Raw genomic sequence first — 27880 nt, forward strand, 5'->3', positions numbered from 1 at the left:
GGAGAGACAAGTCAGTAGAGAGCCATGTGCTGCAAGACAGGGGGCCCTGGGAGCTCACTGCCCAGCGAGAGGGTGAGGAAGGAGGGTAGGGCAGCCTGGGAGGAAGGACACGGGCGGAGATGCCCCGGGGGCCTGGCGTCTGGGAGAGAGGTCTGGGCTGGGGGTGTGGACGAGGGAGAAATGAGTTCATGGGGCGAGTGGGAGGCGTGGGGCCAGGTGAGGAGCCCCAGCCGCTGGAGACGGTGTCCGATGATGAGGACAAGGGGAACACATTGCGTAGTCTGCAGACACCCGCCTAAGCCCCGTGGGAACGTATCTGAACCCTCCCCGCAAACCCCTCGAGGCCGCAGCGTTGGCATCCCCAGGCTATGGATGAGGAGACTCGGGCGAGAGAAGTTGAGTCTGGAGTTCCAGAATAGCCCCTCTGTGAGACAGGATGTAGATTAGTGGTTGCCGAGGGGGGTGTGGGGGTGGAGGCTAGAGGGGATGGCTAAAGCGTTAGGTTTCTTTCTGGGGTGATAACAATGTTCTAAAATGATTGGGGTGATCGTTGTACAGCTCTGTGAATAGACTGCATTGCCTAGCTCAGTGATTGAGCGTCAACCTAGGAACCGGGAGGTCATGGTTCGATTCCCGGTCGGGGAACATGCCCAGGTTTCGGGCTCGATCCCCAGTGTGGGGCGTGCGGGAGGCGGCCAGTAGATGGTTCTCTCTCATCACTGATGTTTCTCTCTCTCTCTCCCTCTCCCTTCCTCTCTGAAATCAATACAAATAGGTTTTTTAAAAAACTTAAACATTTGCAAGAGGTCAATCTTATGTTAAGTATTCTTATCACAAGACAAACACAGACAGAGGTGCTCAGCGGGTCTTGTTGACGATGTTGCTTTCCCGGGAGGACACAGCCAGCACGTGACCACAGGACGCCCCTGGGCACCTCGGGGGCCGCTGATCAAAGGACCTGGACGCTCTCCCAGCTCAGCTGCTGCAGTGACTTGGTGCCAAGGGAGGCCACACTCGTCCGACTCTGTCACCGCACACCAGGTGTGAACACATGGCTGTGCGCAGACAAATAGTGAACAACAGGCCACCTTGTAGGGAACTGGACAAACGAATCATAGCCTGGTCCTAGGGCAGAATACGACACGGCCACTGAAAATGGCACTTATGAGGCTTTAATGACATAGGAAAGGTGTTTGGTATATTTATGCTTAAGTAAAAAACCCGGACATAAAGTGATACGTGCATACAAGCAACTTTAATAAAAACGACATGCTGTGAGTTCCACGTCATCTAAAAACTATAGGGGCCCTAACCGGTTTGGCTCAGTGGATAGAGCGTCAGCCTGAGGACGGAAGGGTCCCAGGTTCGATTCCGGCCAAGGGCATGTACCTTGGTTGCGGGCACATCCCCAGTGGGGAGTGTGCAGGAGGCGGCTGATCGATGTTTCTCTCTCACTGATGTTTCTAACTATCCCTCTCCCTTCCTCTCTGTAAAAACCTCAATAAAACATATTTTTAAAAAAAACTATAGGGGAAAACCCACAAAGAAAACACAAAAATGCCAACCTTAGTTATATATTCAGGTGGTGGGACTTTGAGTGGTTTTAAACCTTTTTAGTGCTTTGTATTTTATGGTATTTCCAAATTCCTACAGTAAACACGTTCGCATCTCAAAGCGGTTTGGAACGAGGGCATGGAGTGGCCGTGTGCTTAAGAGAGTCCCGTTCCTCTGGGAAATCTCAGGTGGACCTTTCAGACCCTGGGTCCATTTGTGTATTCTCGTATGAAATGCATTTGGCTGCAAACAACAGAAAATCCAACTGGGGGCGTTGCTTTCTCCCTGCAACAGGAAGTCCCCGTGAGGCCCCTCAGGCCGATGGACTCAGCCGCGCTGTTGAAAGTGGCCTGTGATTCACTCTGGAAGCATCTCGTTCAAGCCCCTGCCTCCCATGTCAGTGCCAACATTCTGGGGCTCAGAGCAGCCTCTGCACACCCTGCCCTGCCCGGCCAGGTGACAGGGACAGCAGAGCCCAGGTGGAGGTGTGTGTGCTCGCCCAGCCCCGTCTCCCAGGTTCCACTTGGGGGCTGGGACCAGGCAGCCCAGTGCAGGGCCTGGGACCTGCCGAGGGTCACGGAGGGATGCATGCACGGGTGGGTGGAGGCAGGGTTAGAACCTGGCTCTCGGCTCTCTTCCTCCCCGAGAGATAAACTGCCGAGTCTCAACACCGAACGTGGTGGCACAGGAGGCCCTGGGACAGCTGGCCCTGCCGACCCATGGGCTCCTTGCCCACCACGAACTGCCTGGCTCCCGCATACCGCGCCGGCTTTACTCTGTGCCTCCGCGTATGCTGTTCTCTCTTCCAGGAAGGCCTTTCCTTGCTGCCCCGCCTGCTTTGGTCTCACTTCTACTCACTCGTTTAGAATGAGCCCCAGCGTCACCTCCCTCTGGAAGCCCCCCTGGCCTGCCGGCTGGTCTAGGGGATCCTCTCTGACACCCTTAGCACCCGGTGCCTATTGGTCAGACTGTTCTGTTCACAGCCCGCGAGCCCCTGGAGGGAGGGCGGCATCCGATCCGCCTCAGCCTGGAGCTGGCCCCCGTGGGGACACATGTGGGCGGGAAGTCCCAGGACCTGGATGGCCCCTGCTCCTGAGGAGAGCCGTGACCAAGTCATACCGTTTCCCGGCCGAAATGCGGGAGAGCTGGGCTTCGTCGGGTCATCTCTGAGGACCTAGTCGCCCACAAGGCGCGCAGGACTGGCATGGGGCAGCCAAGCCAGCCTGAGCCCCTGTGGGAGGGAACAGGGGGGACGTGGTGGCTGCATCTGGGCCACAGCAGACCAGACCCCTCCGAAGAGGCTGGCCTGGCGTCCCCACAGCAGGGAGACCCCCCTGCCCGCCCCCCCTCCCCCGTCATCAAAGGCTGGGAGGGGGCAGGGCTCGCCCGGGGCAGCAAATGCTCTGCAATGCCAGACAGGCAGGCCATCCGTCAGCCCCAGCACAATGGGGTCATTAACCCCTGACCCTGCCCCCTTTGAGCCACTTCCTTTGGAGGCCCCCCCCCCCCCCCCCCCCCGCAAGGAGAAGGGAGGGGAAGATTTCTGTTAAGTCTCCCTCTTCAGAGAGGGGCTCGGCAGCGACATCACAGCTCTGCGGCCCCTCTGAAGCCCAGGGTCCTTGTTCCCTCGGGGCCTGTGGTGCCTCCAGCCTCTGCCACCCACAGGAGCACCCCTCCGGCCAGAGCAGTGTGTCCGGAGGGTGAGGGCGCCGGAGGGAGGCAGGGAGAGGTATGCAGAGCGGCACCTCAGGTCCATTCTCGCGGTAAGTTCACATGGGCCACTCCCATTGGTGAACCTCGATGCAGGAACCCCAAATACAACACTAACTAAACAAGCCCAGCAATGAACAAAAGGGACACAGACATCAGGGCAGAATTGGGTTTATCCTAGAAATGTGTTTTTGCATTTGGAAATCTGTGAACGCGATTTATCATGTCCATAGGTGAAAGGAGAAAAGTCGTATGACCATCTCGGCACTGGCAATACATCTCAACACCAACTTAGGATAAAAATGCCCGCGCGAACTTGGAATAGAAAGAAACTTCCTTAAGCTGATCGAGATGATCTACGAGAACCAGCACAAACATGGTTCTTAAAGGGGCAGTGGACACGTTCCTTAAGATCAGGGACCAGGTGAGTCTGCCCTCGTCCGTGCATCTCGTTGGTATTGTCCTGGGACCCAAGCTGGAGCAGTAAGACGTGAAAAACGGCAACAAGGTGTAAGGATTGGACAGGACGAAGCAAAACTGGCATTATGTGCAGATGATACGATTGTCTACATAGAAAACCCCAAATGTACAATTGTTGGAGCTGTGAAAAAATTCAGCATAGAGAGAGAGAGAGAGAGAGATGTAGGGTATTTCCATGTCAAATCAACATAAAAAACTAATTGCAGCTACAACATGTGCATGAACCGTGGAAATATCATGCTAAAGAAGTCAGGCACACAAGGCCACATGTTACGTGACTCCATTTATAGGAAAGACCTAGAATAGGCAACTCCGCAGAGACAGAAAGCGAGTTAACAGTGGCCGGGGGCCACAGACAAGGGGGGCGGGGAGTGGCTGCTGATGGGGAAGGGTTTCTTTTCAGCGGGATGAGAAAGTTTTGGAATTAGGTTGTGGCGATGGTGGTACGGCCTTGTCAATGTGCTAAAAACGACTGAACTGCACTCTTAAACATGATGAATTTTATGGTGTGTAAATTATATCTCAATAAAAATTGCATCTATATGTTCTGGCCAGGTGGTTCAGTTGGCTGGAGCGTCGTTCTGTCCATCAGAGAGGGTGCAGGTTTGATTCCAAGTCAGGGCACACACCCAGGTTTCAAGTTCTGTCCCCGGTCAGGACGCGTATGGGAGGCAAACTATCGATGTTTCTTTCTCTCCCGCCCGTCCCCCCCCCCGCCCCCCGCTCCCTTCCTCTCTCTAAAAATAAATTTCAAAAAACCATATCTTTAGGTGAGGATTTAAAAAAATGCATCTATAAACATCAGAGCAATAAAGTATTTAAAAAAATCCTCCTGTACCAAAACAAAAGTTAGATCTGATGAAATAGTTACAGAGAAAAACACAATGTTACTGAGGTACAGCCTCTCCGGAAGGTAGTTTGGCAGTTTCTTAGAAAAGGAAACATCTGTCCTGGCCGGTTTGGCTCAGTGGATAGAGCATCAGCCTGCGGACCAAAGGGTCCCAGGTTCGATTCTGGTCAAGGGCACGTACCTCGGTTGCAGGCTTCTCCCCGGCCCAGGCCCTGGTCAGGGCTCATGCAGGAGTCAACCAATCAACGTGTTTCTCTCACATTGATGTTTCTCTCTGTCTTTCCCTCTCTCTCCTACTCTCTCTAGAAAAAGCAATGGGAAAATAGCCTCAGGTGAGGATTTTAAAAAAAAGAAAAGGAAACATCCGCTTGTCATGTGACTGGGCATTTATTACAGAGAAACAACACTAGGCATTTGCATGAAAATATGTACGCGATTGTGCATAGTAGCTTTATTTGTAATAGTAAAACATTGGAAACTACCTAGGTGCCCTTCAAAGCATGACTAGTTAGAAAGCTTAGCACATGCAGACCACCGGGAACCACTCAACATGACAAGTTGCAGAGGAGAGAGGGAAAGGAGACGGGTGTCATTGTCCGTGAGGAACTGACAGTCAGGGGTCGTGGTGGGGGCAGTTCTGTGTCTTGATTGTGGGAAATGCACACAGCTGATGAAATGCATGGCATGCGCGCGCGCGCGCACACACACACACACACACACACGAATGCATGTCACCCCGTGCAGTCTGCACCAGGTCTGCAGAAGGTGCCAATGTCAACTTCCTGGTTTGGGGAAAGCGCTTGGTGATGTGAGACGTCGCCATGGGAGGGCCTATTGTTGCAACTTCCTGTCAATCGATAATCCTTTGAAAACAAAAAGTAAGACAAGAAACATTACTGGACGATATTAAAGAAGATCCCAAAGATTTGCTTGGAAGTGATGAGCGCTGGGGCCAGAGGAGGGGCAGGGAGGGACGGGCTACGGCTGACCACGGAGTGGCCATGGGTCAGTTGTGAGGCTGGGTGTTGGGTAGAAACCTCTTCTCTCTAATACTGTACATTCGAAAAGCTCCCTCACAAACGAAAAAAGAGACGATAAATGCAGAGGGTCAGCCATCAGCTTGTATAGGGAGATTCGATATCATAAAGAACTCAGCTCTTCTCAATTAATGTCTAGATTCAACTCGGTCTTGATCAACGCCCCCCTCCCCGTAGGCTTCTGGTTAAGTTTGTCAGGATGATTCTAAGAGCACTAGGAACAGTTGAAGCTCCTGAGAAGAAGGGGCGGTATTGCCCCCCAATAGCAGGGCTAGTCATAAAGCTCTGTGTGGTGGTTACCGGCCCAGGGGGCAGCCAGATGGGGGGCAAAACAGAGAACCTGACACGATGGATGTTGAGGGCGGGGCCGGGCAGATCAGAGGCAGAAGAGGGAGAAGGCAGTCACATCTGCATTCTGTGGGATTTCCCGTGGGGCTGGCACCCCGAGACCATCCCACAGCTGGGGGAGGCGAGAGGCTGGAGAGGCCCAAGGGCTCCGGCTCTGGGCCTGGCTCTTCCCAGCCCCGTGTCTGGTTCCTCCTGTCAGGTGCCCTGGCCTCTGCATGGTCACTGAGGTCCCACCTGAGTTGGAGAACTCCGGACCAGACAACGAGAGAGAGGGAGGATGACGGAGAGTGAGAGTAAGAGCAGAGAAGGGAGAGAAAGAACTAGAGAGCAGAGAGCCAGTTACTCTGTAGACAGCTCGCTGCTAGGACGGAACAATCGGGCCCTGTTCCTCTCCTCCACCCCCGTCTGCAGCCCCCGCCCCCCCGCAACCCCCACCCCACCCGCCCCAGGCTCCCACCAGCTTTCATCACTGACCTCACCCAGGGGCAGAGAGCTAGGCGAGGGGGAGGGGAGGTCAAGGGTCAGCCCATTACATGCCAAGCAAAGCCAGGAATAGAGCTGCTTTGGGGGTGGTTGGGGGGACTGGGGCCCCGTGGAAGCCCACATCCCACCTCTGGCCAGAGGCGACCCAGAGGCGGTTGAGAAGAGCGGAGAGCTGCCCTGTTCCCCAAGGGCAATGGGTCCATGGCTCCATCCAAGCTGGAGTGGGCTTCTGGGAGGATGAGGTGCCTCTGAGCAAGGCCCTTCCCCTCCTCAGCCCCTGCCGCCCAGTGAGTGGGAGACGCTTCCCTGCCCCAGGGAATCTGGCCCCACAGACCCGTCATCCCAGGGCCGGCCTCCCAGCCAGGCTCCCTTCCGCCTCCCAGTCCAGCTTCCCTGCTCCCGACCCTGCCTTGGACTCGGGGAGGAGGAGACGAGGCCCCCACCTCGCCTGCCCGTGGCATCAGCCAGCACACGGGTCCAGCTGCTCCGGCCTCTGCTGGGCTCCTGGGCTCCCGCCTCTGCTGGAGTCACAGTAATAGTGATAATGACAGGAAATATGCCCTAACCGGTTTGGCTCAGTGAATAGAGCGTCGGCCTGCGGACTGAAGGGTCCCGGGTTCGATTCCGGTCAGGGGCATGTACCTTGGTTGCGGGCACATCCCCAGTGGGGAGTTTGCAGGAGGCAGCTGATCGATGTTTCTCTCTCATCGATGTTTCTAACTCTCTATCCCGCTCCCTTCCTCTCTGTAAAAAATCAATAAAATATATTTTAAAAAAAAATAGTGATAATGACAGGAAATAAGTAGAGAGTGTTACAATGTTACAGCAATGGAAAGCAATCAGAGAGTGTTATAGGAAATTAGAAAATTATTTTTTTGTGCAATACTTGTGCGAAATATTAAAGAGCACAGGGAATGGCCGCTCTGGCCAAGCCCTCGCTGCACCGTATAGATAAGACCACAGCTGAATGCTCCCCTTAGGAATGACGTGTGTAAGCCTGATACACACCTTCGGAGTGACACTGTGACTGATAACCAGCTTGTACTCTGGTTAACACTTGTGTGATGACATCTGCTACTGATAGCCCCCTGGACTGCCGTGGGCCGGAACAGGCTTAAAAACAGGTCCCGACTTCAGACTTGATCATCCTCTTGATCCACACTCCACGCTGCCTTGCTCCACGGACGGCAGAAGAACAGCCGAACCTCCAATCCGGAGACTTGGGTCGCCCTCCTCCCGCTGACTCGACCCAACCAGAAGGCAGCCACCCAAAGACGGATCCGCCGCTGCCCGCAGAGGACGCCACTCTTCCCCGGGGACCCCGTTAAGCCTGAGCCCACGGCACCAGGAATCTTGTGAGTAATAAAGTGCTGTGTGATTTGCAACTGCATATTCTTGTGTGGCGTAATTCCTCCGGCAGTCTTAACTATCCTGTATAATGAAAGGGTAATGTGCAAATGACTAAACTACTGAATGACTGGTTGCTATGACGTGCACTGACCACCAGAGGGCAGACGCTCAGCGGAGGAGCTGCCCCTGGTGGTCACTGCACTCCCACAGGGGGATCTCTGCTCAGCCACAAGCCAGGCTGAAGGCTGGCTAGCACAGCGGAGGTGGCTGGAGCCTATTCCGCCTCTGCAGCCCTAAGGTTGTCCGACTGCTAAAGGGCACAGGCTGAGCTGAGAGGACCCCCCTCACCCCCCCAGTACATGAATGTCATGCACAGGGCCTCTAGTGTTAATATAAGGTCCTGCTTGCTTAGAGTAGTCTCTTTGCTGGCAACTATTTAATGCCCGAACACCTGCACCGTTAAGTTTGTCTCAAGGGACGCCTTGGATAACGCCCCATATTCTCTACTCGGACAGCTGGGCTCCTGGGCTCCCAGTGCCAGGCAGAGTGGGGTCCTGATTCTGACATGGGCTCCCTGACCCCGCCTGGTCCCTGGCTCCTGCTCTCAGCGACAGTCCTTCCTTCATTCAGAGGAACGCACTGCCTATTCCTGCGCTCTGCTGTTTGTCGGTGATAGTGGTGTGACCCGTCAGGGCTGCCCTCTGCCGTCTGGTGGGGAGACAGACAAGAAGCCGGTTGACAAGCAGGCAAATGTGTAATCCCGGGGAATGAACGGTGCTCTGACAGCCGGCAGCCAGAGCTGTACTTGAGCTGGTGCTCAAGGGGGCTTCCCGGAGGCGGTAAAAGCAAGTAGAGGCAGGATAAAGCAAGGAGGGAACAGACCTGGGCCAGGAAGAGCAGTGCAGGCAGAGGGAGCAGCGAGAGTAAAGGCCCCGAGGGGAAAACGTTCCAGCGTGTTCCAGGAACAGCAAGCGCCAGAGGCCTGGAACAGAATGTGCTCGGGGAGCAAGGGGGCCGTGTGCTGGGGGAGCAGCCAGGCCCCCCTCTAGGGAAGGACCTGGGTTCACCCTGCGGGCAATGGGAAGACCTTGGAGGGGTCTGAGCAGGGGGTGTCACGGTCTGACTCACGTTGGAACCAACACGCCGTCTCTTACAAGAGCCGCTTTACCCCAGAGCCCAGGCTCAGAGAGGTCACACGGCTGCCACCGAGTCCAGCGCACCACCAGCTCCCACGAGGCCACAGTGACGCCCTTTCCCGCCGGGCCCCCCGTTAGAGTTGGGGCCTCTCCTGATGCCCTGAAGCGGGAGGTTGTTATCTGGGTTCACCGGCCGCCCCCCCTCGTGTCAGGGCCACACCTCGTTTTCCTGTTCTCTGATGTGTCCTCGTGGCCTGGATGTAGCAGGTGACTGACACTATTTGCTGAAGGAACCAGTGCAGGGAGGGCCAGCCCACCTCTAGGGGCTCTGGTGGCTTCCCAGGAGACAATGAATGGAAGCCGCCGCTCCAGGCCCGTGCATAGTGAAGGCCCAGTAAGTGCTGGCGGCTAGCAGCACTGTCATCATCTGTTTGATTTTAAAGCCCATGCTCTAGATCTCTATGCTGATGATTAATTGAGCCAAATGCCACCCACCGACCCCTGGTTTCTTGACCTTTAAAGCCAGGGGTGAGTCAGGCCTGGGGCTACAGCTGCGCTAAAGGGCAGGCACGTCAGACACAGAACGGCACGTGGATACCCAGCCTCATCCATCACTACCGACTGCAAAGACTCGCAGTCTCTCCAGCCAGCCCTGAGCTGGGCGGCGGGGGTGGCAATGACAGGAGTGGGAAGGTGGAGGTGGGGGGTGGGGTGTACAGCTCATGCAGCTCCAGTCCCCACGGGTGTTTCTCCAAATGGCCACTTGGTGGCAGCACGTCCCCAGGAATATGGGGTTGAATCTGAGGCTCAGGAACTGAGGGAAGAAGGGTGGAGGGAACCCAGGCCCAGGGTCACACAGCTTTCAGTGGGGGGGCAGGGCCAGGCGAGAGGTCACCTCCTGCCTGGATGGACTCAGGAGCAGAGCAGGGGAGGAGGGGGAGGAGCAAGCTTGGAGAGGGAGGGCCTCCTGGGAGTGGGTGGGTGTTCTCACCCCCATTTCAACCCCTAGAATCCTAACCATCTGGAAGAAGGTGCTCAAACCTCCCCTCTGAGACCCTCATTGACCCCTCTCACCTGTGATTCCGGCAAAGGTGGCAGCTCTCCCCATGCTCCCACTAGCACTTGGATGGTGACCTTATCACCCAGACACTGTGCCCACTGTCTGTCTTCATCCCCCTCCCCTGCCACAGTGACTTCCTGAGAACAGGGACTGTACCGTGCACCCCCTACTGCCTGTACCACTGTGCCCTCTGCTTGTCCCTCTGCCTGTCACCCTGCCCCTCTTCCTGGCCTGGGTACCACCAGCACTTCCTTCAGGACTCAGCTGAGATGTCACTTCCTCCAGGAAGCCTTCCCAGCCTTTGGCTCCTGCTGCCGGGGAGGCCTGTGGGGCAGGGTTGTTGGTGGACCTGAATCCCCCTCCCCCAGAGTGTACACAGACACTGTGCCTCCTGAGCCTCTGACAGGGCGCCTCGTTGGCCCTGAAGCTGCCCGTGGAGCTTTGTGAAAATGCAGCCTTCTAGATGCCCCTTCCCCAGAGACTCGACACACAGGACTGTGACAAAGCCCAGGACTGGGCACATAAGACACCTCCCTGGTGAGCCTGAGGCAGGGCCCGGCCATCTGGAGGCCCTTTAAGGGTGCCATTGGCCCTGCCCCCTGAAATAGTTGGGCAAAATGATTATAATGAGGGGACAATAAAAACCTGACATCTGTGCCAAGTGAGTCACTAACAAAACACCTTCACACCCATCTCTCCCTTTAATCTCCATCTTTACAACTGCTATCTTTTTTTTTTTTTTTTTTTTTTAATATATTTTATTGATTTTTTACAGAGAGGAAGGGAGAGAGAGATAGAGAGTTAGAAACATCGATGAGAGAGAAACATCGACCAGCTGCCTCCTGCACATCTCCTACTGGGGATGTGCCCGCAACCCAGGTACATGCCCTTGACCGGAATCGAACCTGGGACCCTTCAGTCCGAAGGCCGACGCTCTATCCACTGAGCCAAACCGGTTTCGGCAACAACTGCTATCTTGGGAGGGATCACCATCCCCAGTTTAGATACCCACGGCTCAGGGGCAATGGGCGATTTGCCCCAAATCCCCCAGCTACAAACTAGCCGAGCTGGGGTTTGGTCTGGGGATGTGCTGAGGAGGCAGAGCTGCAAGCTATGTTAAAGCTCCGAGGGTTGGAAATGGCTGTTTGCCGAGGATCACAATTCCAGAACCAGGACACATATACTTGGTCTTACGTCCCAGGGGTCTGGTGATCCCTGTGGAGGAAGCTCAAGCTACTGACTGCCACTGTCCAGGTTCAGGCCCTCGTCCTCTCTTTCCCTCTCCGCCCATCCATGTCCTCTCCTCCAGGGCCCGGAGAACGTCCCCTTTCATATAAGGTCACAGCTATTTTGATGCACTTCATCCTCAGCCAGATATTGTCCCAGGTTCTGTGGGAGATCAGAGGGCAAGACCGGCCACCAGAGGCTTCCTGTCCCGCTGGGGAGACAAGAATGCTTACTTTGGTGATGGAACAAGGCGCTCCAACTTTCTTTCCTTTCAAATAAATGCACGGTCCCAACCACGCCCTTTAATTGTCTGGAACATGTTCCATGCTGTGTGGGCTGACCCTGGAGACCCCAACACCACCCGACAACATAAAGTGGGTCAATATTTTCACTCTAACAGGCATTACAAAGCAACCTGATTTTCTTTTTCTTGTTTGTCACAGTGCCACCTGTTGATGGAGACCCAGCATCCTATGGAAGGGATGATAAAGTCGGTACGTAGGAGGAAGAGAGACGGGGTCACGGTGAACTTTAAAATCCTATGAAGGTGACCTGAACTGCAGAGCAGTGGGTACATGGGAAGGTTGTTGCTATGGTGGCATCTGCACATCTGATGAGGCTCAGATTAGCTCCCTCAGAGAGCGGGGTGAGGCTCCCATCAGGCCTTGGGCTACTAGGATAGTCATCGTCCTGCACCTCTCCTTCTCCTTACACCCCTGGCAGTTAGGAAAGGAAGCTGGACAGACCTGGGCCCATGCTTCCTGGGGGAGGTGGGTGCCAGGGCTGTGGCTCTGGGAGCACCAGCCCCCTCTGGGGAACCCACTGTACACAATAGCAGTAGCAGCAGAGGCTGGTGGGGAGACAAAGTTCGGACTCCTTGGCTGGGGAGCACTTGATGGCATTTCCTGACCCTCAGTGGGACTCCAGGGAGCTGTTCCTCAGGGCTAACAAAGGAGATGGGGTGTGAGGAATCTCTCACCAAAGACCATAGGAAGCATCTGCCTCGGCGCTTAGCTTGCACGTGGGGAAAGGAGGCATATAAGAAGAGGGAAGGTAACTTGTCCAGTTTGTCAATAGCAGATCTACTGGACACAGGTGTGCACGTGTTGAACGGGCGCTGGAGGAGGCCCCCGTCTCAAACTCAAGATCTGAATCTTAGACCAGATCTTGGATGGGTGGCTCTGGATAAAATCCCTTCCCCTCCTCTTGCATTTAGGCTCCTGGTTTGCAAAACTGGGGTTAGGCTGCCCTGGACACTGCCATTGTAGTGGAGGAGTCACAGCATGATAGGACAGGGCGCTGAAAAGGTGGAAGGGTTTGTAGGTCATTGGACTTCGCCGAAAGTCTCCCCAGCCGAGGATGCTTCCGTTGCCACGGCAACCGCCTTGCCGGCGTGGTCCCTGGCGTCCCGCTGAGGACGCTGGGAAGAACCCTGCCCTTACCAAGATGGCGGCGGCCTCGGGGCAAGGGGCGGGGTCGAGCGCTGCCGGCCTGTCCAGACCTTCCCTCTGTTTCCGCTTTCTCAGGCTAACGGCGAGCTTCCGTTCATACCGGTTCTCTTTCCTGGTTCCGGGAGCCCCCGGGAGCCAGGGAGGGGGAGGGTTGCCTGCAGGGATCGGGGCAAATACCCAGAGAGGGAAGGCGTGACTTCCGCGTCCCTCCGGAAGTGACGCGACAGTCGCGGCCGCCGACAGGTGGAACGGCAGGTGGGTTCAGGTGCCAGCCAGGCCCGGACCGACTGTGGGACCGGCGCTTCCGGTGGGCCACAGAGGCTGCTCCTAGGGCCTGGAGACCCGTGGGCGGCTCTAGGACCTGCGCCCCTCGCCCTGGCCTGGAGCCCCCCGCTGTTCTTAGTAAGAATCAGCTACCCCCCGCCGCCCCGAGGGGAGGGCGCCAGGGTTGCCCGGGCTGGGGAGCATCCTGGCACTTCGGTTCCCTAAGCCCTGCGCTCTTTTCCTCCCGGATCCAGTTCTCTGTGCCCCTGCCGAGCTGGGCAGTTAGCCAGCCCACCTCAGCTCTCGGAACCATGTTTGCAGACTTGGATTATGAAATCGAAGAGGATAAACTGTGAGTACTTTGTTCCCCCAAGTCCCCAAAGTGCAGGCGCCCCAGGCCCCCCAGATCCCCGTACTCCCCAGGTCCGCCCACCCTTGCTTCTGAGCGGACGAGGTCTTGTCCTGGAGCAGAATGGACCCTTCCCTTCCCGGAGCTCACCATCCCTGGGGGCGTGGACTCATGGACAGGTCATTACAGTTAGGCCCTGAGGGCCTGGCTGCAAGGGGAGCAGGGCCGATGGAGCAGGGGGCCAGGGAAGGCTTCACAGGGGAAGGGCAGCTGAGCCAGGTTTGGAAGGATGAGCAGGGATATCGAGCTGACTGCCTTCCCCGGGGTAGACAGCTAGTGGGACAGGTTTTCAGAAGTTCTGCTCGTCTCCTTCTGAGGCAAATCCTCCCTCAGAGCAAGGACTGGGCCCAGTGCCTTTTTGTGTCCTCGGCTCCTTAGCGTCAGTAGCTGTTAGCAAATATTTGTTGAATGAGTGAGTGAATGAGAATATCTGCTGCAAAGCATAAGTAAGTGCTCATTTCTAGTGAAACCTGAGCGGTAACAAGTAAAGCAGGTGAGAGATGGGTGATGGGAAGTGTAACAGGACGAGAGCATCATGTCCCATATGTACCTGAGGAGGTGACAAGTCTGACTCAAACCTCGGGGGGGAATGAAGCAAAGGGAAGGGGGGCCTGTTTTCATGGAGTGCTTGCTGTGGGCAGGGTTGGTGTTAAATGTCCTTTGGGCTCTTTCTTACGAGAACTCTGGTAAAGTAGCCATTTAATCTGAGATGGAGAGAGGGTAACCGACCCAATCCATAGCTGATTCATGGCACAGCTGGGAGGTCATCCCGCATCTGTGTGACTCCAAGAGCTGTGCACATTCCAGCACACAAGGCTGTCCCTCTGGCCAAAGGTGAAAGAAAAGGCTCTGCAGCATTTGGAGCCTCATGGGGTTTTAGAAGGCCTGTCCCCTTCCCCGTCCCTCCAGTCACGCTTCCTCCGGGAGACTCAGCCTCAGGTGCTTGTCTTTCTAGCGGGATCCCTACTGTGCCTGGGAAGGTGACCCTGCAGAAGGATGCTCAGAACCTGATCGGGATCAGCATTGGAGGCGGGGCCCAGTACTGTCCCTGCCTCTATATCGTCCAGGTATTGGGTGCTTCGGGGGTGGGGGTGGGGGTGGGGGTGAGGTCCTGGAGGGGCGGGCCACCTCCTACTTGGGCATGACAAAGGCAGGTTCCTTGCTCTACTCTGCAGAGCTGGCTCCTCCTCATTCTGGAGGTCCGACCTCCTAAGAGAGGCCTTCCTGACCACCCCCTCTCTCAGGCCTGCCCTTGTCTTTCTCTGTTATTTCAGTCTCTTCTTTTCCTTCTCAGCACTTACCACCATCTGTAAGTGGGGGTTTGCTCTCCGGTTGTTCTGTATCTGGCTGCTTTTTCAGACTCTTTCTATTGCGAGGGCAGGGCCCAGGTTGCTTTTCACAGCAGTCAGCTCCTGGTATAACACCTGACAAAGAGTGGACCCTCGATAAATATCTTTAATGAGTCAACAAAGCTGTCAGCCTTTGGTACTAGCACAAGTGAAGTGTAGTGGAAAGACTAAAAGACTATGACATGACATTGGCCTGAGTTCAAATGCAAGCTTCCCTGCTTATGAGCAAGTTAATTAACCTCCCTGGGCCTCCGTTTCTTCACCTGAAAAGTGGGGATTTAAAATATGTAAAGATGAGCATCTTCGGGTTGTTGGGAAGATTAAATAAAATGACATAACACAATGTCTGGCACGCAATAAGTACTCATTACATAGTAGCTACTGCTAATTTTACTTAAAAAAAGAACATGTTTTGATTTTAGAGAGGAAGGGAGAGGAAGAGGGAGAGGGAGAGGGAGAGAGAGGGAGGGAGAGAGAAAGAGGTGAGAGAAGCATCGATTGGGGACCAAACCCACAACCTGGGCATGTGTCCTGACTGGGAATCGAACCTGCCACCTTTTGGTGCACAGGACAACGCAGCCAACGGAGCCACACTAGCCAGGGCACAGATGCTATATTTTATGGCATTAGTTCACTCTCCAGCAGATCTGCCGGCGGTAATGAACAATTCTGTGGTCCCTTGTGGAGGAAGCTGCCTGGCGATACTCAGTCAGCTGTGGCTCAGGGGTGGGGCCAGGCAGTGATCTCTCTGCAGCCCTGGAGGGAAGCTTGCCACCTTGGACATAAACTTGACCTGGATTCGAACCTGTTCTGACAGCTAAGTGGCCATTGGTGGCAGATGGGAAAGTCCAGTCTCTGAGGATCTTGCAAAGGGTCGCTTCTGGGTCTGACGACGGAGATTCCAGGGACCTGGTCTTGCCGCCTCAGGGTGCTGCCTTCACGGGGGGTTTGGCCTCCCCTGGCCCAGGAGGTATTAGGGAGGCGCCCCGGGGCCTGGCCTCCTGCCATGTGCCCGCTTAGCCCCTCTCTCCCAAAAACACTCCGCTTCCTCTCACCCTGTCTTCGCAGCGTAGTTATTTTGTAATTTTGGATAAATCGGTATCAGCTTGGAAGAGCATTGTTAGAAAAACCTTTTAAAAAATGACCAGAGGAGCAAACACTCGGGTGTGTCAGGTTGGGTGTGTTTGGCGTTAGAAAGGCAAGTCTCATCAGTTTGCATCGACCTTCTGTCCTCCTCCCCTCCAAGAATGTGGGCTCATGCGCTTCTGTCTGTTCAGGCTTCTCTACCCTGCCCTTCTCTAGTACCTGAGAGACAGGAAGGCGCCTGGCCGGTGTGGCTCAGTGGTTGAGCGTTGACTCATGAACCAGGAGGTTACTGTTTGGTTCCCGGTCAGGGCACATGCTGGGTTTTGGGCTCGATCCCCAGTAGAGGGTGTGCAGGAGGCAGCCTATCGATGATTCGCTCTCATCACTGATGTTTCTCTCTCTCCCTCTCCCTCTCTCTGAAGTCAATCAAAACATACCTTAAAGAGAGAGAGAGAGAGAGAGAGAGAGAGAGAGAGAGAGAGAGAGACGGGAGGATAGAGACTAGGACGGAGCCAGGCACTAGTTGGGGCGAAGGGAATGACTGTCTCCCGCCGGGTGTCTTAGCACTCTCCTCCCCCCGCTGCACCCCAGGTATTTGACAACACGCCAGCAGCCCTGGACGGCACTGTGGCAGCTGGCGATGAGATCACCGGTGTCAATGGCAGGTCAATCAAAGGAAAAACTAAGGTGGAGGTAGCAAAGATGATCCAGGAAGTGAAGGTAAGGGCTGCCCTGGGAGCGGGGGGAGCCGGGGGAGCGGGGCCCTGAGCCAGGAAAGGCACTCTGAGGCCCGGCAGGCCTGGCATGGAGATCAGCCCTATCCCTGCTCCCCGCTCAGAGCTTCAGGGTCTGGTCACACTCCAGTCCCCCTCGGTGTCTCCTCACTTGCTCAGTTGGTACTAATTGCGCTGCAGGACTTGGGCTGGGCCTTGGCACGAGAGGGGCATCAGGAACCAAAGGTGCCCAGGGAGCCAGCAGGCTCAGAACCGAGCTTCAGGCCCAGGGTGTCCCCGTCAGAGCTGAAGCTGGGAGTCCACGGTGAACTTCCCTGGGTCACAGACACCCCGGCGATGCCGGCTGAGCCGTGGTGGGCCTGGGAGGGAGACAGGAGCCTCCCTGGCCCGTCCCTGATGGAACTTTCACCCCAGTGGGTCCTTCGGGGCTCGCAGACCCCCAGGGGCCCCTCTTGGCTCTGGGGCAGCTGCTGGTCTTCTGTTCCTCGACCACAGTCCCACGCTGCCTGCTCCCTGCTCTCCCCCCACCCCACCCCCTCCCGCCAGCTGCTCCAGCCAAGGCCCCTCCCTAATGGCAGGCGGCCTCCCCGCCCCTCAGAAGCAGGCGTGCAGCCCTTTTGCCGCTTCCCAGAGACTTGCTGCTGGTAACTGGGAAACCAGTGCCCTGAAGGAGTCGCAAAGCTGGGGATGGTTTGGAAGTCAGAGTGAAGGGTTCCAGCTGTAAATGGGGCTTGGCTGAGTTCTAGTCCCTCGGCCCCATCCAGACCTTCCCTCCCCTCCCCTCCATGTCCTCAGGACCGGGCACCAGCATCCCTTCCAGTCCCTCTTCCTTGCCTTAGCCAGTGCCTTCCCCCTTTGTCCTGTCCTGCCTCACCTCTCATTCCTCCCGCCTTTAGGGCAAGAGTCCAGTCCTGTCCTTTCTCCCATCCAGCCCTTCAGCCAGGGCACAGGGGGGATTGGGCTCAGGCTCCGCTGTACAGAAGGGAGTGACAGGTTCCTTGGAGCCACGCGCTCCCCCTGGTCTGGTTCCGGGGCTTGGCATCACCTGTGGGCCGAGGAGCTCATCACGGCGAGTGTGGACGGTGCTTCATTCTGGTGCAGGGCTGGGTGTGTGCACCCCCGGGATCCTCTCCTCACCGGGACCCTCCTGTCCTGCCTCGCGCCAGCCCCTCACGCTTCCCGTGGGGCTTGTGTGCGTGCACAGCCCCGAATCAACGCCGGGACCGCCCAGCCTCGGGTGGGTGCCCAGGAGGAGATTTGCCTGCGGTCCCTAGGCTGGCCCAGCACCAGGGCTGCCTCCCGCGTGGTGCTCCCTCCCTGGCCCCCAGCACAGGCTGCACCCTGAGGGGCTGGCGCAGCCACCCGACTGCCCGCAGCGGTCAGTGTGGTTTCCATCCGGGACTCAGTTTTGAAATCCTGTCCTGTGTTTGAGTGGGTTCAGCCCCCGTCGAAGGGTCTTGAGATTGCAGGGACGGGAGTGATGCGGCCTCAGTGGTCAGGGACGGCTTCTTGGGAGAAGCTGGCACCTCTTCCAGTCGCTGGGACTGTGTAACCCCCTTGTTGGCATTGGCCCCGGGCGGGCCCCGGTGCTGCTCCTGCCACTCCAGCACCGGGCACAGAGCAGGTGCTCAGACATGCTGGTCGAGGACGGAGGGGCAGGAGGTGGGACGATGTAGAGCGCAGGGGAAGACGTTCTGTGCAGGGGACGTTCTGCAGCACAGGTTTGGAGTGTGGTGTGCGGGAGGGCAGGGCACCTGATCTGGCTGCAGCACAGGGCGTCGGAGACTGCCAGGCCGCGGGCTCTGACAGCAGGGACCGTGTCTGCCCCATCCCTGCTGATCCCCCAGCGCCTGGCACAACCCTGGGCCTGGCAGGGCTGCGTTCAGGATTCTCTCACGACCACAGATTCCCAGGAAACAGGCCTCCCTGGGGAAGGGGCTTGGGGCCCAGGGGACTCCTTCTGAACTCGGCCTGCCTTGCTTTTGCAGGGGGAGGTGACCATCCACTACAACAAGCTGCAGGCGGACCCCAAGCAGGGCATGTCCCTGGACATCGGTGAGCTGGCCCCCAGCCCCTGGTCTGCCTCCTTGTGACAGGGCGCGGGTAGCTGCCTGGTCGTGCTGGATAGCTTTTCTGACCAAGCCGACCCCCAGGGCTGGGAGGCCACCTCCCCTGGGGCCTTTGTAAGCCACGCCCTCAGCTTACCACAGCCCAGGTGCTCAGCCTCCCAACAGGGAGGGCACCCCAGCCCTGGCCTGCACCCCCCCACTTCCCCTTGGCCTCCTCTCCCACCCAGCTTCTCCCAGGGGATCTCATGGTCTGAACTGGGCCTCAGGCCGCTCCTCCGCCCAGCAGGCCCAGGACACGGTGCCCCCTGCTGTGGGGCTGGGTCTATGGAAATGTCAAGACTCAAAGATCTGGGCAGAATGGAGGCCCTCTGGGCCAGCCACCTCGTTACGGACAGACCTGAGGCCCCTCGAGGCTCTGCGCCCCCTGGGTGAACGCACCCCCAGATCTCCAGGCCCAGACAGCACCCCCCTCCTGTACCCTAGGGCCAGAGTTGCCTCCTGGGTTTTAAGGATGGAGGCCAAGGGCAGATTGAGGCTGTCCTGGGTCCTTCCTCTGAAACCCTTTGTTCCCACCCTGGTCCCCTTCCAAGGACCAAGTGCAGCCATGTTCCACCACGAGTCAGTGACCGTCCGGGCCCAGGGCAGCTGTCACTGCTGGAGCCTCTGCTCCCCCGGACCCTCCGGTCAGATGTGGAAGAGGAGCAGAGGCGCTGGGTCCAGTGCACCGGGGCTCTCGGTGATGGTGATGCCGCAGCCACTCGGAGCACCAGGCCTGGGCTGAGCACTTTGCGTAGTTACCTCCTTCCAGGCGCCCACAGCTCCTCATGTGGAGAGTGAATAGAGCAGGGCCTCCCCACTTCATAGTCACCCCACCCCCCACCCCACTTCAGCCCCTTCCGCCCGGTGTGGTCCCTGTGAGTCGTGACGAGGGGGTCAGGGGTGGCCTGGGGCCAGCTGCAAACGCCTCCGCCCTGAGCCTCCTCTCGCCTGTCCCAGTGTTGAAGAAGGTGAAGCATCGGCTGGTGGAGAACATGAGCTCGGGGACCGCGGACGCCCTGGGCCTGAGCCGGGCCATCCTGTGCAATGGTGAGTCCCTCCCTCACACCAGCTCCCTGGGTCTGAGCCGGGCCATCCCCTGCAATGGTGAGTCCCTCCCTCACACCAGCTCCCTGGGCCTGAGCCGGGCCATCCTGTGCAATGGTGAGTCCCTCCCTCACACCAGCTTCAGCCTGGGTCTCCGGCCCAGGCTGCCAGGGGGAGGGGCAGTGTGGCTGCCACCCAGCCATTGTGGGTCCCTCGGGCCTGGCCTCTACCCCTGGGGCTGATAGTCGCCTCTCTATCCCCGGAGGCCCTCCAGCTCCCAAAGAGCGCCCCCGGTGGTCAGGTGAGGACGCACAGGCGCAGCACCCGGGGAGGTGCCTTTTCGGGCTCCCAAGCTGGTACCTCCGCTACTGCCCAGCTGCTCTCACAGAACCAGGGCTCAGCACCGCCCCTGCCCCTTGTGCCCCCCTCACCTCGTCTCTAGCATGCCCACTGCTCCCGCACTGCCCTCCCCGCCCAGCCTTCTCCAGGAGGTGGCGCTGCTGCCCTGTCTCAGCCGCGCTGCGGGCCCTGCCCGGGCTGGAGGCGGCTGCCTGGAGGGAGAACGCCATGTACACGCACATTCACACCCACACGCGTGTGCACACGCTCCCCCCAGGGTGGCCAGCGAGGCACTTGGACCTGTTCCTCCGTCATCCGCCTGAGTTTATAAACAGCAGCAGCTCTGCTGGCCGTGGTGGATATAAATACCTATAGGAACGGTGGGCTCAGCTGGGCGCGCTGGCCTTCATTGGCTGGGCGTGGGGGTGGGGCCTGAGCCTGTTCCAAGTGGCGTTCAGAGTGGAGGCTGCTATTTCCGGCCTCTCGGTGTCTATAAATCCCTGTTACTGTAGTTACCAGGCGTCGAGATGGAATTAGAACTGATTGTTGTGTTTTTCCCCCTGAACCTTGCAATTTCCCGGCCTGAAATAGTGTTTCTAAAATTGAAGCTGTCATGATGTCCCATGACCCAGCTAAAAGCAACAGCAGGCTTAGTGCTCCTTTCCCGCCAGGCTGGCCTGGGGCCAAGGCTCTGGGGAGCCAGCCAGGGGCCAGCGCCTCGTGAAGACCTCCAGGCTGCCCCCTCCGTCCCCCTGAGCCGAGCCTTCCTCCCCTGACGTCCGTCCCACAGCCGCCTTCCCTGTCCAGAGAAAGGCCTGGGCAGCCCCTGCTGCTCCTTTCCCTGCCCTCCAGGCCAGCACAGGGGCGGGCAGAGCACACCAGCTCGGACAGCCCCCCTGTGCCTTTGACCAGTGGCTTTACCTCTCTGTCCCCCGTTGTTTTTGTAATAAAGTGAGGGAAGTATAAAAAGGGGGGATGAGGGAAGTAGTCCCTGCCCCAAAGGCGCATGTGGAAGGAGGACTGAGGGGTGCAGGGAGCCTTGCTCACAGCAGAGTAACTCAGGAAGGCCAGACCCTGCCTGGGGGCCTGGGGGGCGGCTGCTGAGGGAGGCAGCAAGCCACCGACAGGGCCCCTGGTCTGCAGCGCTCCTGGGGTGAGTGGGGGGGGGTGTGTGCAGGCCTCATCCTGTCGGAGTGGAGGGGTGGCACCCACGGCTAGAGAAAGCCCCACACGGTACCGCTCCTCACTGCCCTGCCCTGAGCTTGTCTGGTAGCTCCCTGCCCGTCCCTCTCTAATCTGAAAGGCTGCTCAGCCCTGGCAATCCACAGCCCCCATTTCCAGCCCCTGGGGTGAGGCAGCTGCCCCCTCCCCACCCCTCCCCTTGCAGCCCTGTCACTGCCAGGCAGCGGCTGGCCATTGTCTGCTCCTCCGCTAGACTGTGAGCCTCAAGGGCATGACTCAGATCTCATTCACCCAGTCATTCCTGGAGCCTAGCCTGGTGTCTGCACACAGTAGGTGCTGGATAAACACAAAGGTGAAGCTCAAGGACCCATCTAACGGGAGCTCTCCCTCACAGCCCTAGCGCTTCCAGAATTCCTCCCACTCCCCAGATCGCTCCCTCTCTGAGCTGTCACGTTTGCTCGGTGCTGGGAGCCACATGGAGCCTGGTTACACCGATTGTTGGTCCACCGGTCTCTCCCACTTGTCCCCGACGGCCTTCCTCCTTGGCCGTGGGCAGCGCAGCGCATGTTAGCAGGATGGGGGCCGTGGCTGCTAGGCTGGCCTTGGGGGGGCGCTGACTGTCTCTCACATGCCTTTTGGAAGCACCTGTGTTATCACCCATCTGCCCCTTCCATGTGTCCTGGCCTTCTGGGCGGGGGCTTGTCTTAGGAGTGTTTGGGGGGCCAGCCCTGCCTCTCATCTGGGTGTTCTGAGCTGTTGACAAAACACCTCTGAACCCAGCTGACCCTGAGGTGCCAAATCCCCCCCAAGGACCCCGTTCTGTGCCGATCCTGCTTGTCCCCCGAGTTGCCTCTGCCCTCCCCCCATTGCTCGCTGAGACCCCTGACCCCACCCCCTTCTCTCTGATACCCACAGATGGGCTTGTCAAGAGACTGGAGGAGCTGGAGCGGACGGCTGAGCTCTATAAAGGTGGGCAGCGCTGGCCGGAGTCCCAGAGGCCTGCTCCAAAGACGGTGGCGGGGGTGGGGGGTAGGAATGCCAGCCGAAAAGTTCTAGGACCGTGGCCATTAACAATTCTTTTTAAAAAGTCTTAAGACACTTTCTGGTTATGAAAGTAGTACATACACATACGCATTCAAGTGAAAGCGCGTGTAAACGTAGCGAAGGCCCCCAGAGAGGAAGCCCAAAGGAGTCGCGCCCACTCCTGCCCTGTCCTGGCTCCGTCAACAGGGGCGCCTCATGCTGGGTCTAGGGGGGCTGTGGGAAAAGTGGGTGCACTCAGGAGCAGTGCAGGCCTCGGTGGGGTCGACTGGAGGCCATGTCCTGGGCCAGGGTCGCCCCCGTCACATGCCCCCCCTCGTGTGGCCTCTCCCACAGGGATGACAGAGCACACCAAGACCCTCCTGCGGGCCTTCTATGAGCTGTCGCAGACGCACCGGGGTAAGGCGCCCCCAAACGAGCTGCATGACCACAGGCAAACCCCTGTCCCCCTCTGGGCTCAGTGTCCCCAGAAGTGAAGGTGTGGCTGCTGTCCCTGGTCCTCATGCCCGTGCTCAGGCAGACATCACAGCACCGGCCAGGGCCAGCTCTAGCGGCACGTCCAGGTGCTGGAAGGAGCAACGCTGGGGGCACCTTGACCAGCTGCTGGTCCCTGTGGGCACGGTCACCTGTTCGAGCCCCATCGGTCCGTCTGTGCTGATGAAAAAAGTCAGCTGCCCTATTTGGTCAGACAGTTAATTAACTCATCCCTAATGCCTTGGCAGGGCCAGACCGGTGGTCTCCCGGGCCTTATATGGCCTGCAGGCTGGACGTTCCCCATCCCTACTTTAGGGGTGTAGACCAGCTCCCTCGGGCCCTTCTTGGGGTGTAGGCCCCGTGCAGACCTTGGCCCCCAGCCTGCCATGCCCCTCCTTGCCCCTCCCCCACAAATCCCTGGCTTCTCCATTAAGGGCCAGGTCGGGGCAGCCTTCAGGGCACACTTGTCTTGCAGCCTTTGGAGACGTGTTCTCTGTGATTGGCGTGCGGGAGCCCCAGCCGGCTGCGAGTGAGGCTTTTGTGAAGTTTGCGGACGCCCACCGCAGCATTGAGAAGTTTGGCATCCGGCTGCTGAAAACCATCAAGCCGGTAGGTCACGTGGGCGCCTGTGTGAGGGCAGAGCAGGGGGGTGGGTCATGCAGTTGGCGTTGAGCACTGTGGCCTCGGCCAAGGTTGACCTCCAGGTGGTTTGTGGCCCTCGCTCCCCCACGGAGTCTCAGCTGCCCTGGCCTGGCTTCTCATCCTTGAAATGGACAAGACCATCTAGCAGCGCCCGGTGGCTCTGACATTCTGAGTCACCGGAAGGCTGACGCGTCAGTGCCATTCTCTGTCGCCCTGGCCACTCTGACCCCTGCCTGTGGGGGCCTCAGCATCGGCCCACTCTCCCCTTCCTTCCAGATGCTGACGGATCTGAACACGTACCTCAACAAAGCCATCCCAGACACCCGCCTCACCATCAAGAAGTACCTGGACGTGAAGTTCGAGTACCTGGTGAGTGGTCTGCAGCCTCCGGGGAGGGCGGGGCTGGAGCCTGTCGAGTGTGATGCAGGAGGTGGACAGGGCCTGGGGAGGGGCTGGGACCTTGGCAGGGCCCTCACTCTGGACCTCTGGCTCTTTGGTCACTTTTAATAATGGGTTAGACGAGGTCCGTGGTTATAAAGTGGTTACCAAGGGCTGTTAATGGTGTTATGTTTTAATGGTGACTCTGTGGTCCTGCGGAGTCGAGGGAAAAGGCTGCATTAAGCGAGCGGGTTCCCCCGCTGCGGGAGCCTCTGGTAGGCCGTGAGCAGCGTGAGTCTGCGGGTCTCCCCAGCTGCTTCGCACGGAACCTTCCCCAGAGCATCCCGTGGGACCTGGGTTTGGTAAATGGTGGGCTGCCTCTCGGGCCCTTCCCACCCTCCCCGATGGGTGCCCTCCCCTGTGCTGCCATCAGAGACCACCCAGCAAGGCTCAGCCTGCGTGAGGGGCTGCATCCCTGTGCCCAGCCTGTCCCAGCCAGGAGCCTGCAGGCCCAGGAGCCTGGCAGAGCTGCTCCCTGGGTGGCCTAGGGGCAGTGTGGCATGTGGCACTGGGGACGTCGGGGTGGGCATCCAGGAGGTTCGGCCACTCTGACAGCCTGGCTTCACCTGTCCTACGTAGTCATATTGCCTGAAGGTGAAGGAGATGGACGACGAGGAATACAGCTGCATTGTGAGTGTCACAGGGTCGGGGTGCCCAGCCTTCCCTGCCTGCCTCGCAGAGCCCCGAGAATGCCCTGGGTCTGTCAGGACACCGGGTGGGTCAGGCCAGCCTGGGAGAGGCCTGGGGCCTTGGCCGGGCTCTTATTCCTGGAGACGTGGGGCTACCCCCCACCCCGGGCCCTCTGGCGGGCTTGCTGTGGGACCGTCCCCTGTGCCCACTCCCCGCCCCCTCCCTGCCCTGACTGTGTGAGGTTCTTGTAGGGAAAAGGGGGCTTTCTACACTCCTGAGAGGCCTTTTTTTTTTTTTTTAATTTTTATTTTTTGCTAAAAGTATTACAAAGGGTATTACATATGTGTCCTTTTTTTTTTTCCCCCGCCCTTGACAATCCCCTGCCCCTGAGAGGCCTTTTTTATTTTTTAAATCTGTAATAACTTTTAAAAATATATTTTATTGATTTTTTACAGAGAGGAAGGAAGAGGGAATAGAGCAGGGGTCCTCAAACTACGGCCCACGGGCCACATGCAAATACAAATATTGTATTTGTTCCCGTTTTTTTACTTCAAAATAAGATATGTGCAGTGTGCATAGGAATTTATTCATAGTTTTTTTTTAAACTATAGTCCGGCCCTCCAACGGTCTGAGGGACAGTGAACTGGCCCCTGTTTAAAAAGTTTGAGGACCCCTGGAATAGAGAGTTAGAAACATCGATGAGAGAAACATCGATCAGCTGCCTCCTGCACACCCCCTACTGGGGATGTGCCCACAACCAAGGTACATGCCTTTGACCGGAATCAAACCTGGGACCCTTCAGTCCGCAGGCCAACGCTCTATCCACTGAGCCAACCGGTTAGGGCTGAATCTGTAATGTTTTTGATACCAGGATCTATCTTATGGCTAAGTGTTCATTTATTTAACGAGGCAAGGGTTTGTTTTGTTTTATTTCTCATGAAGCTGTAACTAAGTGCTTCTCAAAATCCCTGGCATCTCAGAAGTGAGGAGCCCTGGTAGCTTTGAAAGGTGCCATGTGGTGCCCCTGCCCCGTCTGCCCCAGAGCAGATCCCGCCCCACCCAGGTCCCTGATGTGCCCCTCCCCACCCCAGGCCCTCGGGGAGCCCCTGTACCGGGTCAGCACAGGCAACTACGAATACCGCCTGATCCTGCGCTGCCGCCAGGAGGCCCGCGCCCGCTTCTCCCAGATGCGCAAGGACGTGCTGGAGAAGATGGAGCTGCTGGACCAGAAGCATGGTGAGGGGCCTGGTGGGGATCGGGGGCCCAAGGGTCATGTCCTCCCTCAGCCAGTCCATACACCATCCTCGTTGTGGTGAGTGGATACCATCTTCTCCCCATTTCAGAGCTGGGAAAACTGAGGCCCAGAAGGGAACATTTTAACGTGACGTCCCAGGGCCAGGCCGCCATGCAGTGCTTTGTCAGACCCAAGAGGGAGAGCTGGCAGGGGCACACCCACCTCCCAGAGCCTGGACTGGGTGGGACTGGACTCCCTGGGGTGCAGTCCACACCCACCCGCCCTGGCAGGGCTCCTCTGTTCCCTCAGTGGGAGCCTGAGACCTGGGTACTGTGCAGGCCCAGGAGGTGCACGATGGGAAGCCCAGGGCAGGGAGCGGGCCCAGGCAGGCTTGGAGGGCCCAGTCCACAAGGCAGGCAGCCGGCCCACTGGTGCCTCGCCACCCGCTCTCCTGCCCAGTCCAGGACATCGTGTTCCAGCTGCAGCGCTTCGTGTCCACCATGTCCAAGTACTACAACGACTGCTACGCCGTGCTGCGTGACGCTGACGTCTTCCCCATCGAGGTGGACCTGGCCCACACCACGCTGGCCTACGGCCCCGGCCAGGACGAGTTCACTGACGGGGAGGACGAGGAGGAAGACGACGAGGACACGGCAGCCAGGGAGCCGTCCAGGGATGCGCGAGGGGCTGCCGGACCCCTGGACAAGGGTGGGAGCTGGTGTGACTCCTGAGTGTGCCCGCTGTGGGGTGTGGATTTGGGGGGTAGGGTGAGTGGGAGGACGAGAGCGTGGGAGCGGGGGCTGGGCCGCCGCGCAACAGGGTGGCGCATAAAGGCCTGCTGGCTCGGGGCGCCTGCCTCCCTGCTCCTCTGTCCTTGCACAGCGAACCTAGGCCCCCCAGGCAAGGCCACAGGCTGCGACCTTGGGCCTGGACACTGGCCCTCCCCCTCCTCCCACCGCCCCAGCCAGGAGAGCTCGGTCTCTGGACCGGATCCAGGAAGGCGAGAGGGCAGAAGGGAAGAGGGGTGGGCAGTGGCAGGCGGTCCAGGGCCCAGTCCTGTGGGCACCTCCGTTGGAGTGGGGGCTGGGGGTGGACAGCCGAGGCCGGGCCCGTGTCTCGAGCACACCTCGCCTCCCCAGGCTGGCCCAGCCCCGTCACACGCACACCTCGGCGGCCTTTATTTATTTTATTCCCCAGCTCAGCCACTTCCCGGGGGAGGGCTGGGCGCTGGGCCTGTACTGAATAAACAAATCCAGATGGAGCCGGGCTCTGCAGTGGCCTTAGACCTGCCTCTCTCCGCTCCCCTCTTGTCGCCTGATCGCGAGGCGGGTGGGCAACAAGGGTGACGGCCCTTCCCTCCGTGGGCCTCACGTGCCTTGTCCTCACAGCAGTACTGCCGGCAGCACCGCGGTCCCCGTTCACAGAGGGGACTCCTGCTGAGGCCACACTGGACAGACAGTGGGATCGACGCAGATCTGTCCTGTCCAAAAGACAGTTCCCTGCCTGCTAGGCTCGCTGGTGTGTGGCGCCCATCACACCCGCCCTCACCTTGATCCTTCAGGGCTCTGCCTCGAACTCAACCTTTGTTTGGGGATGGGCAGGACAGATGCTCGGTCAGGAGGCCCTGAGGCCCCAAACAGGAGCACGTTCAGGGTGCCCCGGCCACTCCAGGTGCTCCCTTCTGCAGGCCCTGGGAGGAGCCCAGAGGAGATGCGCAGAGCACCCTGTGTCTTTGTTGGGGGGGGAGGCGGGCGGTAGAAATGGGGTGGCCATGTGTCCTGCCTCACCTGGACAGCCAGTGCCCGTGCGGTGCCAGTATGGTTACTGATAGCGGCCCTGCCCCTGTCAGAGTGCCCCTGCAGGACAGTGACCCGCGCGGTGGAGACCTGCAGGGGGTTGCCAGCAGGGTTGGGAGCAGGAGGGAGGGACGGGCTGTCACCAGGTCCATGTGGGTCCCTAGAGCTGTCAGACAGCACCACCTTTGGAGGGGCAGCCAGCGAGGCCAAGGGCACAAACAAACTGGCAGCCTGGGGTTCAGTCGGCCTCTGTGATGCTGGGTTCTCCCTAACTTCCCTGTGCCTTGGTTTCCCTCTCTGTGATACGGCTAATGATGGCACCCGCCTTGTTGGGCTGTTCAGAGGACTAGATGAGTCCAGTTAAGGGTTTGGGACGGGGCCTGGCACAGTCCGCTCTCTGTGTTTGTTAAAATGAGAGGGAACC

General features: G+C 58.3%; 1 protein-coding gene and 1 long non-coding RNA gene across 10 annotated transcripts in view; both read left to right on the plus strand.

Annotated features, from left to right (window-relative positions):
• Positions 1 to 4249, plus strand: part of LOC139007552 (uncharacterized) — a 46486-nt gene extending 42237 nt beyond the window's left edge. Inside the window, exon 3 of the long non-coding RNA XR_011470868.1 lies at positions 3498 to 4249. This is a non-coding gene — a long non-coding RNA (uncharacterized lncRNA). The remainder of the gene's footprint in view (positions 1 to 3497) is intronic.
• A 3299-nt stretch (positions 4250 to 7548) lies between these two features.
• On the plus strand, positions 7549 to 26943 carry PICK1 (protein interacting with PRKCA 1). Of its 9 annotated transcripts, none has more exons than XM_070411097.1 (14): positions 7553 to 7817; positions 11679 to 11729; positions 13205 to 13302; positions 14315 to 14426; positions 16386 to 16514; positions 18517 to 18583; positions 19594 to 19683; positions 22117 to 22170; positions 22579 to 22641; positions 23192 to 23325; positions 23607 to 23727; positions 24376 to 24426; positions 25518 to 25662; positions 26125 to 26943. In XM_070411097.1, the coding sequence occupies exons 2-14, from the start codon at positions 11691 to 11693 to the stop codon at positions 26429 to 26431; spliced, it is 1410 nt and encodes a 469-aa protein (XP_070267198.1). In that variant the 5' UTR covers positions 7553 to 7817; positions 11679 to 11690; the 3' UTR covers positions 26432 to 26943. The 9 variants fall into 9 exon arrangements, with proteins under 9 accessions (XP_070267200.1, XP_070267198.1, XP_070267206.1 ...); XM_070411105.1 differs by having other exon boundaries at positions 7556 to 7817; positions 26120 to 26298; XM_070411100.1 differs by having other exon boundaries at positions 7558 to 7817; positions 23635 to 23727; positions 26120 to 26943.
• The last annotated feature ends 937 nt before the right edge of the window (positions 26944 to 27880 follow it).

This window comes from Myotis yumanensis, unplaced genomic scaffold (genome assembly GCF_028538775.1).
Source record: "Myotis yumanensis isolate MYYU_CA2020_CCGP unplaced genomic scaffold, mMyoYum1.0.hap1 SCAF_3, whole genome shotgun sequence".
In the NCBI taxonomy this organism is placed as follows: domain Eukaryota; kingdom Metazoa; phylum Chordata; class Mammalia; order Chiroptera; family Vespertilionidae; genus Myotis; species Myotis yumanensis.